Raw genomic sequence first — 17091 nt, forward strand, 5'->3', positions numbered from 1 at the left:
TTTTCGATTGACACTAGCCACGTAGCCAGTGTAGCTTACAATCGAAAGTGCTACCAAAGAATATAGACGCATATGCGTCTATATTATTTGGTGCTACACTAGAAAACAAAGGAACAGACCTAATAAATATTAAAAAATAAGAAAAAAATTGATTGTGTAGTGAAGATGTAGAATTCCACAAATCACCCACAGACACAGACCACTTCACTCACAAGTGTCTCTAACTTCAGGTAATTCTTCTGTATTAGTGGCCTCTTGACTCTTATTTTTATGCATCAGCATCGCTGATATTTCATCTTTCATCAACGTATGTCACTGTCAATGTTAACGAATTTATAAACATTTTTTAATTTATTAAACAAATCATTTAAAATGATAGTTCGTTATTAAAGATAAAACAATAACTATCAAAAAACCATTGAAATGGATCTGGTCACCCAAACAAGCCTAGAAGCATTACTACGTAAGTATAATAAAGAGTTAAAAGAACATTGTTGGCACTATAATTTTTAGTAAAAGCTACGAATTCCAAAAACCTGAATTTCGATACAGTTGCTGTGGATGCATTTTGTACCTTGATTAATAAGGAAAAGGATGGTCCTCACGTTGGCGTTAAAGTCATCGCTGCTCGCCTACCTACAGGCGACGAAAAGGAAATGTTACAGACACTGAATGTTTTAGATCATTGCATGTCCAAATGCGGCGTAAACTTTCAAAACGAAGTTGGAAAATTTAGGTTTTTAAACGAATTGATTAAATTGGTTTCACCAAAGTATTTAGGCTCCCAAACACCTTTAACTGTCAAACAAAAAATCTTACAATTACTATATGTTTGGACATTAGATTATCCCAAAGAAACTAAAATTATCGAAGCGTTTGATATGCTGAGAAAGCAAGGGGTTGTAAGGGATATTCCGAATCCAAATGTTCCTTCCTTAGATGCTAGCAGTGTTCCAAAAAGAAAAGTGGCAAATTCTGTATTTCAAGATGAGGAAAAATCAAAAATATTACAGAAGTTATTACAGAGCAAAGATCCAGAGGACATTCAAGCTGCAAATTGGTTAATAAAAAGTATGGTTAAAGAAGTAAGTAATGAAATTTTGTATCATGCACAATTTAATTAATCACATAGAATTTCAAGCAGAGGAATATTAGAGAAAGTTACATATTTGAAGGAGTTTTGTGATCTACATTTTATGAAGAGTGTATTTTATACAATAAACATTTATTTTATGTAAAAAGTGAATTTTAAATCATTCTCATCCATTTAAGAACCATGATATGTCTTTAACAATATTTTAGGATGACAAAAGGGCTGAGCTAAAAAGTAGAAGAGTTTCAGAACTGGAATCTGTTCAAAATAATGTTAGACTCTTAAACGAAATGCTGGATTCATATAAACCGGGATATTCTTCAACTGGTGAACTAGATCTTATTAAAGAATTGTATCAAAACTGTGAACGTTTAAGGCCTTCAGTGAATAAATTAATTTTAGAAACTCATCACGAAGAAGGAATGTTAGGTAAACTATTCATATTGAGTAGTTCATTCTACATATTTGCTGTTTTTAAATGAAATGTGTTTTGTTATAGATGACATTTTAAAAACTAACGACGAACTATCAACAACTTTTGATAAATATAACATACTGATTGTTCAACAGAAACATTTGCCAGAGAAGCCAGATTCTGCTGAATGTCTTCTTCAGTTTGACAGCACCAGTTCCAAAGGGTCACTTATTGATGGCAAAATTAAAATGGCTCAAAATTGTGATAGTGAAAAATCAATTGATGTCTTATGTGATATTTTTACTGCATCTGCTATAGCAGATTCTGCAGATGTCTTGCAGCCTATCACTCTAGGAAATTGTGGTGAGTACTATCATATACAATTTAAACTGTTCAAGATAAAGAACTGCATTTTTCTAGCTTCAAATGATATGTATAAATATATGTAATATAGTTGTGTTAATCTTTTTAGATACCACCATTTTAGGTGAAACCAGCAAAGAAAAGCCAAAACCTTCAGGCTTCGATGATCTTGATGTTCTTGGAGATCACTTACTAAGAGAAAATTTACAAAGTTTAAGGCAAGTTGGGTTTAGCAGGTAACTTCATAGGGGTATTGATAATACAACTCTATGAAAATATATATACGTTGTAGGTGAAAGTTTATGGTCGGTACAGTAGAATTTAAAAGGATATCTAACACAGATATAAAATCATATTTTCAACGAATAGACATAGATAACAATCAGATAATATCAGATAATAGATAACAATCATATTTCCCCTTGGTCTCCCCTCCACACAAATGAAACACTAATTGACACAAATATTGGTACAAAATTTCTTAAATCCATGAGAAATTTACAGATTCGCATTTTTATTTGACGCATCGAGTTAGGATATGGATATGGAGTTAGTTATGGAGAAGCTATGAGCATATTACGTGTGTAATAAAAACGGCGTAGGTAGGCGTGGCTAACAGTGATACCAATATGGCGGTGGGATCATGGCCGGACTCAATAATATTAAAACTATTATAAAATTATGACTAGTTATTCAGAAGATTTAATCATAATCTAAAAAAGTGCAATACATTTTTAATAAACTATGATTTATTTATCCCGCGGTAAACACTAAAAACACGATATATTATACATAAAGATAAATTAATACAGTCAAATACTATTAATTTATTCTCTGAAGTACGGGCCATTACTTTGTTTACATATTTGTATACTAACCTGTAGAACATTATTCCTGAAGATTTTTTATTAACAGTGCTTCTGCTACTGCAACTACGTTGAGAACAAGAAACCATTATTATGCACTATCACAATATATTATTACAGTTTCTATAAAAGCATTAAAAAACTAAAAATATTCGAAAAACAACAAACGTAAATAAACATACGATCTGTCAAAAGGTCAAAACAATCTTAACAATATGGCCGAAGCGAGGTCGTTTTTAGTCACGTGATGCCCTCTCCATAGATTCTAACTCGAGGATTTGACGCAATTGTAACCTAATTTCCAATAAAACAAGATAATTTTGGCAACATCGCCATTCGTCCGTTCTCTTCAATGGTAAACTGCATATGAGACAGGCCGAACGCTATGCTATGTATTTCTTTTTGGAAGTAACCGCGTAAGTGTGAAAATAACAATTTGATATGCCGACTGTTTATACAACAGTAGAACAGGTACAAATAATAAAATGGTACTTTGGGGGCAATTCAGTACAAGAAACCATTAATTTATTTATTATGGCTTTTGAAAATAGGCCAATATCTATAGAAAAAACTGTATTGGTGTAATTGACTGTAATTGGCGTAATTACTGTAATTGATTATTCATCAATTTGAAAAGTTTGGCTGTACTAATGGCAGATGTAAAAAATGCTGCCCATCAGATCAACCTCGCGAAAAGAAAATTTCTCAAGAACAAGAAATTAGAGAAATTCAAGTTTGTGCATTGGCTGAAGTGACACAGTGTTCAAGTAAACAAATTGCTGATGAAGTTGATTTGAATGCAAAAACTGAGGAATATTTTGAAAAGAAACAACTACTATTGTTATAAAGTGCAGACAACTCAAGAAATATTTCCTGATGATCAATTTAAATGGATGCAATTTTGTAAAATTATGATAGAGAGATGCCATGCAAATAATAATTTTTTGAAAAATATTTTGTTTACAGATGAGTCCTCCTTCACAATTCACAACAAACATAATCCATCAGTTGTACGTTATTGGTCTCAGGAGAATAAGCATTTGAGTGTGTCTGTGCGTACTCAGTATCCACAAAAGTTGAATGTTTGGACTGGAATTTTGGGTGATCATATTATTGGTCACTTATTGGTTAGACCACATTATTGGTTATTTAAACACAGTCAAATATCTCCAATTACTGCAAAATCAAATTATTTCTGCACTTCAACATGTTCAAATTAACTTCAACGAAATTTAGTTTCAACAAGACGGCTGTCCTGCACATAACGCAAAAGCCGTTAGAGACTATTTTACGTTAATCTTTGCTGATCGTGTCATTAGTACAGACGGTACAATAAAATGTCCCCTCGGTCACCCGACTTAGCTTCTCTAGATTTTTATTTTTGGGGGATGCTAAAAACGAAATTGTACAGCCATGAGTTCGAGCGAGCCACCAACTTAAACTAACTGAAGGAAAAGATAATCCAACTTAGCCAAAACATATCGGCAGATGAACTCAACGCCATGAGAAATGCGTTGTATTATAGATTTGGTTACTGTTCGTTACAATTTGGTGGTCTGTTTGAACATTTAATTACCTAAGAATTTTATTTGATCTAATTAGATCTTATTTTTATTTTCACGCCTACTACCTCCAAAAAATCTAAACTAAAATATGGTTTAAAAGATATTATTTGGAAAATACCAAATAATATCTTGATTTTTAATTAAAAGACGTAATTTTTCGTCCAGTTTAAATTTAATATAATACACCTACTCCTTCCTAATGCTTTACTAGTACTGTCTTTATTTATTACGCTTTACGAAAGACCAACCCACGAACCCATGGCATACCAAACTAGTTCTGTTCTGCTCGTTACCACAGTATTAAAATCAAAGTGTCCTTACTTTGACATCGCGACGTTGCCAAATAATTTTGTATGAAGCTTTTTTATTGTGGCGTCATAATGCAGTTTATTATTTTTATTGGGAATAAGGCACAATGTGACTGCTTATTTTTATTTTTAGATTTCCAATTCGGAAATCGTACTTAAAATACGAAACATTAATAAATTTTATTTATATAAAACGATTTCTGAAGTGGAAATCAAAATGTTAAATGAAACCTATTGTAAAGTAAAATCGTGGCATATTCCCAATAAAAAAACAGTAAGCTGCCATCTCTGCTGTTATCTTAGAACATTGTTCAAATGCTAAAAAGACAACAGGTCAAATAAAACCAATAAGTTTGGCAACATTGAACTTCTGTTAAATAACATAATCGACTTTTAGTTTATATATTTCATGCTTTTTGGTTAAAATGGTTATTTTTGCTTTTGTTGGTCCGAATCATCAATTATGAAACTTGTTTCCAATAGTTTTCTTTTTCCCATACTAATTACTAAGTATATTTAAATAATTAAACTTTTTATTTTTAGAACTAACACTGAAAAGGTGCCAATGAACCTATTAAACAAAATATCCGAAATAAAGCAAAACCAGCAAACAACTTCAAATCTGCCATCAAACAATATGGAATCATTAAACCTCGATTTAAATTACTTGCTGAATACCAAAAATGACACCAACTTAACCAGCAACGAATTGAATAAATGTAACGACACCGCTGACGATTATTTAGTTGACATAACCGACGAAACTATGTTGGAAGTCGATAAGAATCCAGATTCAGATGCTATACACACCTTATCTGCCATATCAAAACTGGAAAAAGGCTCTATCGAACAGAATACGGTGTCGGAAAAATTTGTTAAGCCTGAGGTGAAGCTGAATGATATCTTCGTTGACTTGAAAAGTATTAAACCGAGCGGGTTACCTCCGATGGTGATTCTGGATGAGAAGAATGGCATCACTGTGACGTTGCACATGGCTAGAGATGAACCAAAGGATGGAGTTAACGTTTTTGTAATTACAACTGTTAGTAAAAATGAAGCTCCTTTGAGCAGTTACTTATTCCAAGCTGTTGTTCCCAAGGTAAGTTATTATTATTTCATTTTGACTATATATATATATATATATATATATATATATATATATATATATATATATATATATATATATATATATATATATATATATATAACAACAAAAGGGTAATGCGAGTTAGTAGTAAAATATAGTTATTGGCATAGCTCACAACAAAGGAAAAAAATATAGTAGGATATGTGTATAAGATGGAAGGCAACTGTAAATACGTATTTTTTATTATGACACAATCTTTAGCAATCAAAACACAAATAAAGTTCTATAAACTAATTTGCTGACTGCGGAGCAGCAGATATTTGGGACCTACGTTACTCTAAAAACTAAGGCTTCCAGGAAACTGGAAGGGTGTGTAGCCTTAAGGGAGTTCGAAAAATCCGACTGGTTAGTAACTACACAGGTGCGCTGACTCAAGGATCTCAATGAGACCGACAAAAGCTCGAATATGGCGCACACTACCAATCGGACACACCCTGTACAATCAGCAATCACTATTCGCGAATCGGAGTACGTGCTCTAAAAAGTGTTTGTATTTCCGATTCAACGAATATGGATTCTCGACTCTAGCAACGAGGAGGTTTGTACTAGGACGATTTTTGTGGCAAGGATGAACACGACGCTCACCCAAACGCAAATATAACTGAAGGAGCCGCTCGAGGAGGTTTGGAAGACTCTCTCACACACTCCTCAGCCAATTACGTCTGGCGAACGACGGGCCAAGCAAAACCACAATTGCAGAGCCTATTGGCGTTTTTAGGTCAGCTGGCCAGTTCCTTTTGAGTCTCCTATTGGCTTGGTGTTATAGCAGAGGTTGGAGTAAGGGGTTACTATGTGATTCCAGTGCTTCATGGTGCTTCGTGTTGTATTTAGTGATTACATCGTGTATGAATGGGATTCTTAGGTCTTCATGAAGTGTTAGGTTTGACACATACCAAGGTGCATCAGCTATCGTTCGGAGTATTTTTGATTTTCATCTTTGAATTATGGCTGTGTTTGACTTTCTCGCACATCCCCAGAGTTGGATTCCATACGTCCAGATAGGTTTTATGACGGATTTGTATACAAGGATTTTGTTTTCAAGGCTCAGTTTCGATTTCCTGCCTACTAACCAGTTTAGATCTTTCATTCTTAGGTCAATTTGTTTCCGCTTCTTAAAAATATGTTCTTTCCAGGTGAGTTTTGAGTCAAGATGCATTCCTAGGTATTTAGTGCTAAAGGATTGGGGAAGTTGGATAGTGTTAAGTGAAACTGGGAGACACGGGTCTCTTCTCAAGGTAAAAGTCACTTGGACTGATTTTGTTTCATTCATTTTAATTCACCACTTGTAATACCATGTCTCGATTTCATTCAGTCGTACCTGTAGAATGTTAGATGCTATAATTGGATTTTCGTCGGCTGCAAGGATGACAGCATCATCTGCAAATGTGCCAGTGATGGTTTCATTAGTGGAGGGTAGATCTGCTGTGTATAGCACATATAATATTGGTCCAAGAACGCTGCCCTGTGGAACACCAGATTTTAAAGGAAACTATTGGAATTACTTTCATTCATTCTTGTTCGGAATTCTCTCCCACTCAGATAGGATTTTAACAGTTTCAGGTACATGATCTGTAAATATTTCTTGGTTTTGAAAATCAGGCCTGTGTGCCAAACCTTATCAAAGGCTTGACTAACATCTAGAAAAGCTGCTGTGCAGTTGTGTTTGCTTTCCATTGCAGAATTTTTGGTGTGTACTATTCTATGAACCTGCTGTATTGTCGAGTGTTTTTTTCGAAAGCCAAATTTATTGGGGTCTGAGTTAATTTTTTGTAACAGTAACCTTTCAAGTATTTTGGATACGACTGGTAGTAAGTAGGCTTATTGGTCTATATGATGAAACCTCGTTTGGATTTTTTCCTGCTTTTGGGATTAGTATTATTTCAGCGGTTTTAAAGAACTTTGGCCAGTAGTTTAATCGTAGAATAGCATTATGAGAGTAATCAGTATGATTCCTTTATCTGGTAGTTTCTTCATCGTCTTGGGTATTATTTTGTCCAGCCCAGGAGCTTTTCTAATGTTTAAATATTGGATTTCTTGTTAAACTTCATTTTTGGTTAGTGATTTGATTACTGGTATGTTCTCTGGAATGTTATTTATGTCCCTTTCAATTTCAATATCTGGAGCGTCATTGTTGGGAGTAAATACTTGGGCTAGATGCTCAGATTTCTTCATCACTTCTGGCCCACTGTAGTGTTGGTCCCTGTTCGTTTCTAGTTGGAGGTACCGGAGTCTTGGGTTTTTTGGAATTTTTGATCGGTTTCCATATTGAGTTATCGTACCGGTTTAGATTTGTTATGTAGTTTGTAAATGGCAGTTCCTGTGTCTCTTTAAGTTTGGATTTTAGTTGATTGCTTAGCATGTTTAATGTAGTCTTGTCTGCTGGGGCATGGGTTTGGTGCCATTTGGTCCTAGCTTTCCTTTTTTGAGCTGCCAACTTTTTAATTTCAGCTGGGATGTATTGGGCTTTGCTACCTGTATTGTTCGCAGGTGTAGCATTTTGCACGGCCTCTATAAGAGTGTTGTTTAAAGCCGTTAATGTTTCGTCTGTCTCTCTTGTTGTTTTGAGGCTTACTTGTAGACTAATATCTTCTTCTGATTAGCTGCTGTATTTTTCCCAGTTATTTCTTCCAGTGTGTAGCCTTGGTGTGGCCGTTTTGTAGACTATAAAGCTGCTGATGGTTGCTATAATTGGGGAGTGGTCAGATAAGAGATTAAATACGTATTTCTGGCCATCACTTGCATCACTTTTACTTTCTATCGAGAAAACCCACTTAGACAAAAAAATCCGGATCAACTCCTAGAAGCCTGATTTATCTATCTGAATATAAGTATATTGCACTTGTTTTTTGTAATTTATTAAACAATTATTCGATAGTATTATATGGTGGGCCAACTAATTACAACAGATTCACTTTACACTAAAACTTTTGTAATAAAGTCGCTTGAAACTACCTAAAATTGGGCGCATTCTGACTATATTTGTTGTATATTTGGCTCAAAGGACCATTGTATAAATAAACCTCTTTGTTTTAGGGGTGCAAATTGAAGCTGCAACCTCCATCGTCAACTGATCTTCCCGCATACAATCCATTTTTACCGCCGTCAGCCATTACTCAAATATTATTAATAGCGAACCCCGAATCTCTGATGATCTCTTTAAAATTTATCGTAAGTTATGTAATGGACGACGAAACGACTACTGAAATGGGCGAGGTGGAGAGGTTACCGAGACTTCACTAGGATTTATTTTGAATAAAATAGTGTCAGGGCTTTAAAGAAAAAGGGTGAGTGTAAAATATGTTATTTATGCAAGGTAAATATAACATCAAGACAAAAATCGTCCCGTTTTCAAGTTGTTTTGAATTTGGTCTACCATTTTTTCTTTCATGTGCTTTTAATACATCGATTAATCTGTCATAATATGCTACGCCGACGACGCCATAATAACAGCCGAAAATGAAGATGACCTACAAAGATTAATTAAAGAATTCGAAGATACGGCGCTCATATACAACATGGAGATCTCAACAGAGAAAACTAAAACGATAGTGATATCAGCGGAACCGAGACGATGTAAACTAGTCGTAAATAACAAAATAATAGAACAAGTCATGGAAACTAAATACTTAGGAATAAAACTGTCAAGCTACGGAAAAGTGGAAGAAGAAGTACAAAAACAAGTGAACATGGCAAACAGAGCAGCAGGATGTCTCAACAACACAATCTGGAGAAACAAATACCTCATAACGGAAACGAAAACCAGGATATATAAATCAACAATAACACCGATAATGACGTACACAGCGGAAACAAGAGCAGATACGGCGAAAACACAAAGACTACTGGAAACAACAGAAATGAAAGTCTTACGAAAAATAACAAACCAAACTCTAAGAGACAGAGTAAGAAGTGAATAAATACGAGCGAGATGTGGTATAGAGGAAATAAACGCGTAGACCAAAAGAAGAAAAGTGGAATGGAATCAACACATCGAAAGAATGACAGAAAATAGAATAGTACGAATAGCAAGAGACAAATCGCCAAATGGAAGAAGATCATTGGGACGACCGAGGAAAAGATGGTCAGACAACGTCAATTGAGGCTAAAAACCGAAGTAAAACAGACATTAAGCCTATTTATAAAGTAGGAAGAAGAAGAAGAATGTTTAATGTTACGGAAAGCTTTTTTGTAATCAAAAACATGCTTATAATCTTTTTTGAATCTCTAGGTATCTCTCCGCCATTAAGGTTAATCCTAGGATTGCTTCTCGAGTGTCTGTTTCCTTTCTGAATCTATATTGGGGTTAATTCCGTTTAAATATACCTCTGAACAGATGACTTACTTATACAGTGGACGCCAAACCTGAAGAACCAGCGCACAAACCGGATTTCGTTTACTTTCTGGCTTTCTGTCATTAGCATAACTACGTGGTTTGGATAATGTCAGTCAAAGGAATGTCACGTTTAAACTTGAGGACGTAAGAAAAACGGTGCAATCATGGTATAAAGATAGAAGATGAATATTTGGAAAAAGAAATACAAACTGTTGTATGTTTGTATTTCCATGCTATTTATATCACAATGTTCTAAGTAACCTATGTACCAATTTTATCTACTGGTGGGCGTGCTCTAAGTATCATAAATGCGCGCCCTTGGTTCTTCATATTTGACGACTACTGTACTAAGCTTAAATTTTCGTTACCTCATAATTCGCCACATTCTGTACTATCCTGACAATACGGCAACGCTGTCTAAAAATGGCATCGTCAAGTTAAGAGGATGTGCAAGGGATTTACTAGAAACATACCGATATTCAACATTCTAACTTAATTTATTTTTTTTTAGGATATACAACTGCAGTTTTTGCGTTGTTTCACTACACAGTACTATCAATTTTTTAAACTTAAAAATACTTTGGCCATAGAAGTGGCTGAGGTCTTGTAGGACTGTAAAAAATAAGGTATTATCTAATTTTTTGGTGATTAATTCAGCAGATGTTTTTAATTTAAGTCAATGTATGTTTCCTTAATTATTAATAACCCGGAACATGAGCTGTATGCGGAAATTAAACTTATTTTGGTTAACTTCAAAGGTTCAAGCTGAATATAGCCGCAAATGTCAACCATGGAACAAAATACTTCGGTTTGGCAGTGTTGGGATGATTTTATAATGCATATTATGTTTGCTTCAAATGTAAAGATAGAAAGCTTTTAAAAATTATATTATGAATTCTGCAATTTTTAATTTATATAAAACAATAACGAGCAAATATTTGTCTCTTTCAAGATTAATTGCAAACATCTGTTGCAATATGGCAACTGGTGTTTTGACGATTGCCAAATCTATCCACTAATCTATCAAAGGGCAATTGCCAAAAATTTTTTTAATAATTTACTGCAATTTACTCGTTCTTCTTTTATATAAATTAAAAATTGCAGAATTCATAACATAATATAATTAAAATGTACTTTTCTAAAGCTTTCTGTCTTTATATTTGAAGTAATTTTTGCATGGTTGACATGCTAAATTCATCTTGTACTTTCGTTAAAGTTAACCCTTATTTTTCTCACCAAACACCAGTATTTGTAGCAAAAAGTGAAATAATATAGAATTAGGGTCATATTTTTGTAGGTAATCTCTTACTACATGAAATGTTCACTTTCACCTCCCAATGACTTTTTCAGTTGTAAAGATCAACTTAAACTGAATAAGTGTTTATTACAAGTATTAAGAAAATAACTACATAGTGTATTTTTATGAAAACAAACATCCAACTGACACCGATAATTCGTCCATTTTTTTATAGACATGCAATGAGAGGGTATTCACAGGGAGGTGAAATTTTATGTTATTGTTAATTATTACAAAGTAACGCTTGTACTTTTTAGTAGAATCTAACTTGACTCATCAAAACCTGCATCAACCGCTTGACATTGGCATCCTTCCATTGTCTTCCAATCTTGACTTATACCTTATTGTTATTCAGCCACTTAAAAGCTTATAAGACAGTAACATTTAAGTATACAGTATGGAAATGTAAACATACCTTTTAAATTCATGTATTTTATCTGATATATTATTACTCAGCAGTAATTAATGTCACTTTTTGCTTCTTAGTACATTTAGTATTGTCTCTACAGTCACTTAAAAGCATTAATGTTATTAAAAAAGTTTAATAACATTTTATGTGTTAATTTTTAAATAAGGTTAGAATGAAGTAGATTGTAAAATATTTAATATCTAAGTCAGATAAGTATGTGTAAATTTCTTCTTTCTTATAGACTCTTTCATATACACTAACTCTGTGTTCTACCTTTAAACATGTCGTGTTATCGAAGAGGGGTTACAAATAATAATCGTTACTTCACATAAACATCAGTTTATTCTCAACCCTAAAACATACATCCATGCCCGAGCTTCGGCAACCTTCGCATGACCTGTCTAACCCCCGTCATCCGTGTTGCCTAACTCCGGCACCTATATCTTAAACTAGGCTAACAACACAAAACACATCTTCATTTGTTATTGTATATTCTGAATCTTTTGAAAGACGACCAGTTTCTGTATATATTATTAATTGAAGACACTAATAATTACGTCTAAGTGTCTGTGGGCTGTCCAAGTTTGTCGCCATCTCTCCTTCTATTTCACACGTCACGAATGTTAAGGTAGGTTTACAACTTAACACAACAGTCCAATGAAAGCTCTATAAAATGAGTTCAGTAAATGTCTTTCTTTGATAATCCATGACAAGGAAATTTTTTTAGGTGATTGTAGAACCATTTACTGAACGGTGAATATTATCAACATTATACAATTGTAATTCTGCATAAAGTTTATGTTCCTTTTCAATAGGCTGGAGACGGATCTCATTTGCTTAGAAAATAGTAAGTTCATATATTACCAAAAAGTATTGCATGCTTTTTTTTAACAATTTTTGTGAACTAGCTCTAGTCATTTTTGTAAAAAATACATATTTGAATGTTCAGGTCTGATGTATGGATATGATTTTTTCTTATTTACAGAGAACAGTTTGTGTCTGTGGCAAGTGTTAAAATTTTTATGAACCCAAAAAGATCCAAATACTATAGTATTTTTCAAACTAAAATCATGATATGTCATTCGAGATTTACGACGTCAAAACCCTACAGCATTGCCAAATATTAGAATAGTAAATAAGTGAGGAATTTTCAAAATCTTAACTATTTAAGAATGCACTATAGACCAGGGTGGATCTGTTTTGAGGTGGATGTGAGAGGTAGCAAGTAAATCATTCTCTAATTACCACAGAAACGAATTTGTTTTATTAACTTTTTATATTTTTATAACTTTCTTTAGGGTAATTTTTTTTATTCTTGTGTTTCATATTTTTATGCTTTGTTGAGTAAATCAAAAATATTTTATGTAATGTTACTGTGACACTTATTTTAAAATGAGATGTGCAAAATAATTTTTTAAAGATTTATACACAAGGGATGTTGAAATAATTGCCATTTAGGTCACGTTTAATTTATTATCAGTATTTTTTCTCTTAGACCTACTGTTCGATAAAAAAGCTATGCTTTCAAAATACATTTCTAATTTTTTCCGTAAGCCACCTTCAAAAACCTGAAAAACTGCTTTTATGGGTTTTTGAGGATTTTCCTCATTTTATAGGTTTCAAAATAGATCAATTCAAGTTTTTTTTTTTTATAGTTTATATATAATTTGAAGCAACTAAGTCCTTTACGACATTTAAAAATCGGGCAAAACATCTTTAAACCCCCATAAAACATTGTTTTTTAGTATTTTTGCGGGGTTAATATTTTTTGAAATCGATACAACCTGAATCAATACGTCTCCAATTAACATCTAAAAAAAATATATAAAAAAGAAAATTTTCTGGAGAAAAAGTGGAATTGTTTTCCGGATCTTCGCGATCAGTAATATACGATAAATCTTCATGAATTGACCACATATCCATAAATCTAAATCCACTCTCAATATTACGTGGAGTAAAAGCTACTTGGAAAGCGTAAGCTAAGCATTCTTCGACTTTGTATAATGTAATTGTCCTTCCTGGGTGGGTCACCATCCAACCATCACAGGCAGTATTATAAAAACTCTTGAGAGGACCAAATACACTCCTTTCTTATGCCTGGAGCTTATGCGCCGTGTTTGGTGGTATGGTAAGAAGAATTATTCCGTGTTCTTTGACATTAAGTTATGGCTTCCAGACTAACGTGGATGTCATGAGTGTCCATTATGATAAAACATTTATTGTCGGTAGTCACCTTTACATGTTTTTAAAAATGTTCTAAAAATTCGATAAAATTAGAAGCAGTCATCCATCCATTTTCATAAACTACGCTGGTGGGCTATAATCAATCATGCGATATTGCCAAAGTTTTCGAGGGAAAATCATAAAAGGCGGTATATGGTTTCCAATTGCGTTGATTGCACAACAAACAGTTATGTTGCACGTTCCTCTGACGTAATTTTACCAACTTATTTTTCACATTTGCATGCAATGATCTTCTTTGGCTTATGGACAGTTGAAAGTCCAGTTTCGTCCACGCTCCAAATTGCTTCTGGTAAAATTCCATTGTTTTCAACAACTGTCTTTAAATTTCGCAAACATTTTTATACATTGGTTCTGTTGAAGCTAGTTGCTCTAGAAATACTGGTTGCTTCTGAAGAGCTTAGTGATATGGTCTTCATCCTTTTCAGAAATCTGTATAACCAGTTGTACCTGGCTTGCTTATGTTTATTCCACGAAGCAGGTATTTTTTTATTATTTCTGACGGCAAACTCATATGCCAGTTCTTTTGCTTGTTTGGTTGTAAGGCCACTATTAGTATTATCTTTTCTACCTTCATACTCATTAACGACGCCACTGAGCCAAATATTTAGTATATTCCTATAAAAAATTAATTTGCACGATCTTGTTCCCAAAAAATAACTTAAAAATGTAATATCTGTGCTTAAAAAAAGGTGCCATTTTGTGTACTGTTACTTACCTTGTATTTCTATTATAAAAAAAACTATAAATATTTATTTGTCTTAATGTATATTACAACAAAGGTACCTATGTACAAAAGTTAATAAACTGTCTTAAATTAAAAACTGTGTTTTATTTTGGATTATACTCCAAGAAACCTATAATCAAAAACACCAAATACATCTTTTAAAATAAAGATGAAAATTGTTTAAGAAGAGTCTCTAAAGGCCAACGCTGTGACTGCTTTTTGATGTCCTGTATACTCCCTTTCCAGTGCTCCAGTTTTTACATTCCACAGTCTTGCACAACCATCTGAAGAAGCTGAAAGATTTAATACAGTTAGGATTAACTTAAATATAGTCTTTTTTGTGTAATAGTAACAAAATATAATTGCGTTGTAATAACAGTGATGTTTATAAAGTATTTTGTTCCCTCAAAAGATGTCACTTTACCTGTAAAAATATATTGTCCATCTGCACTGAAATCAGCATCCCAAACCCATCTTTGGCTCTCTGGCTGTTTCAATTCTTGTAACAAGCTGAAGTCAGCACAATTCCATATTCGAGCAGTTGTATCAGCCGAAGTTGTTACCAACATACTAAAAAATACCATGCTATTATTTTGCCAAATTGAAGTATTTCTAAATTATTTTTGAAATAAATAAAAATTGGAAAATAAAGAATCTATTACTGAGATTTTGGTTTCCAGATATGAAACTATTTTCATTAACTTCTCCATTAGCATTGCTATGCTGGATATTGATATAATTCTTTGTAATCTTTATATAATTAGGCACAGTAAATAACAATTACAAAATTTGATGGAATATTTTGTGTTAGAAAGTTTGTTCGTAATTATCTTTCTCTAGATTGTGAATAAATGGTTTTTATAATATATCAATGAACCAGGCAGTCTAATTTTACTGATAAATTAGAGAGCATTTAATATGATTTTAAGAATCTTTGATTAGATTTTTGTGCTATTTTGATGTTTAATAGTTTTGGATAATCCTAACTAATTAACTTCATAGATCAATAAAAGTTTTATCAAACATTTTACAGTAGTAGTTGATTTTTTATCATATATGTTTTGATTTTTGGTCTTTAATCAAACTAAATTAATTCATTTTAATGTTATTTTTCTTTTTTAGCTTCTTCACAAATAATAGTTGTGGTGAAACATTTCTGCATTTGAATTGTTTTGATTTTTATCGCAGGAACACTTTTATTCTATAGGTTTCTCACCTATAAAGTGACTTTTTTTATTTGATGCATTTCTTTCATTTTCTTTTTATCATATTTTATTACTTCTTCTTCAAGTACCATATCAGAATGATCTGATGTTGGAGATCACTGCGAAGGCTTCTTAAAAGGATTTTCTGCCACATAGAATAATTGTTCTGCATTTGATATCCGAGTCCATTGACAAATGTTTTTTAACCAAAAACCCTGCCTTCTTCCCACACCTCTACAGACTTCTATTTTGCCTTTATTACTACTTTACCAAAAATTTGTGCATAGAAACAATCCCTCTACAATACTTACTTTGAATCTGGACTAAATTTACATTTTAATGTGTGCCTTGTGTGAGCCTCGAATTTCTGTTTTGGTATCATCTTTGTTGGAGTGTCAATCATTCCAGAGATCAAACTCCAGATGTAGCACCTGCCTTTATTGTTTACAGAAGCCATCAGCAGGCTATCAGGGGATACTTCTACATCCAAGATCATAGCATCATTTTCTGGTATCTAAAATAAAATCTATAACAATTGATTATCAGGTAAGAAAATTATATTAGCTTACAAGTTGTTCATTATGGTCAGTCCGTAAATCCCACTTATAAATAATACCGTTTTGATCCCCAACAAACAATTCCACTTGATTTGGATGCAGAGCTACGCAGTTTATAGCGCTTTGCACTTCGAATATTTTAGGGCATTGGTTGTTTCTAGATCTCAAGTCCCATATTCTCGCTCTGCTGTCTTCACCCCCAGAATACATCCACTTTCCGTCTTCCTGGAAACCAACGCAGGTGACATTTTTGGATGTTCCTTCATAGTTAACAATTGCATTTGGATTGTTGGAAGTTAAGTCATACATGTATATATGCTGGTAACTGGCTGTAGCTAAATGCTGTCGGTCTGGAGTTATTTCTAAAGCATTAACTTGCTAAAATAGTTCTTAATTATGATTTAAGTCAGTTATAATAACTCAATACCTACCGATTCTGCATGTTGTAAAGTTCTCGTACAAATTCCTGTGTGCGTTTGCCACAATTTTATAGTATGGTCATAACCACCAGTGGCTAAAATTATATTGTCGTTTTCTAAAGTTTCTATAGTCATTTTTGGTGTTT

At 33.2% G+C, this 17091-nt stretch overlaps 2 protein-coding genes across 3 annotated transcripts; one reads left to right on the plus strand and one right to left on the minus strand.

Moving 5' to 3' along the window:
• The first annotated feature begins 210 nt into the window (after positions 1 to 210).
• Positions 211 to 15005, plus strand: Gga (ADP-ribosylation factor-binding protein Gga). 2 transcript variants are annotated; one of them, XM_072522066.1, is made up of 8 exons: positions 211 to 463; positions 514 to 1085; positions 1303 to 1522; positions 1593 to 1871; positions 1981 to 2107; positions 5154 to 5709; positions 8791 to 9041; positions 10602 to 15005. In XM_072522066.1, exons 1-7 carry the CDS (start codon positions 424 to 426, stop codon positions 8995 to 8997), a joined length of 2001 nt encoding a protein of 666 aa, XP_072378167.1. In that variant the 5' UTR covers positions 211 to 423; the 3' UTR covers positions 8998 to 9041; positions 10602 to 15005. The 2 variants fall into 2 exon arrangements, with proteins under 2 accessions (XP_072378167.1, XP_072378168.1); XM_072522067.1 differs by having other exon boundaries at positions 215 to 463; positions 1981 to 2089.
• On the minus strand, positions 14787 to 17091 carry Lst8 (MTOR associated protein, LST8). Its single transcript, XM_072522069.1, has 5 exons — positions 16958 to 17091; positions 16539 to 16904; positions 16281 to 16483; positions 15189 to 15334; positions 14787 to 15057 (listed from the first exon to the last, which is right to left on the minus strand). The coding sequence occupies exons 1-5, from the start codon at positions 17078 to 17080 to the stop codon at positions 14945 to 14947; spliced, it is 951 nt and encodes a 316-aa protein (XP_072378170.1). The 5' UTR covers positions 17081 to 17091; the 3' UTR covers positions 14787 to 14944.

The sequence above is a fragment of the Diabrotica undecimpunctata genome, chromosome 2, assembly GCF_040954645.1.
Source record: "Diabrotica undecimpunctata isolate CICGRU chromosome 2, icDiaUnde3, whole genome shotgun sequence".
Classification (NCBI taxonomy): domain Eukaryota; kingdom Metazoa; phylum Arthropoda; class Insecta; order Coleoptera; family Chrysomelidae; genus Diabrotica; species Diabrotica undecimpunctata.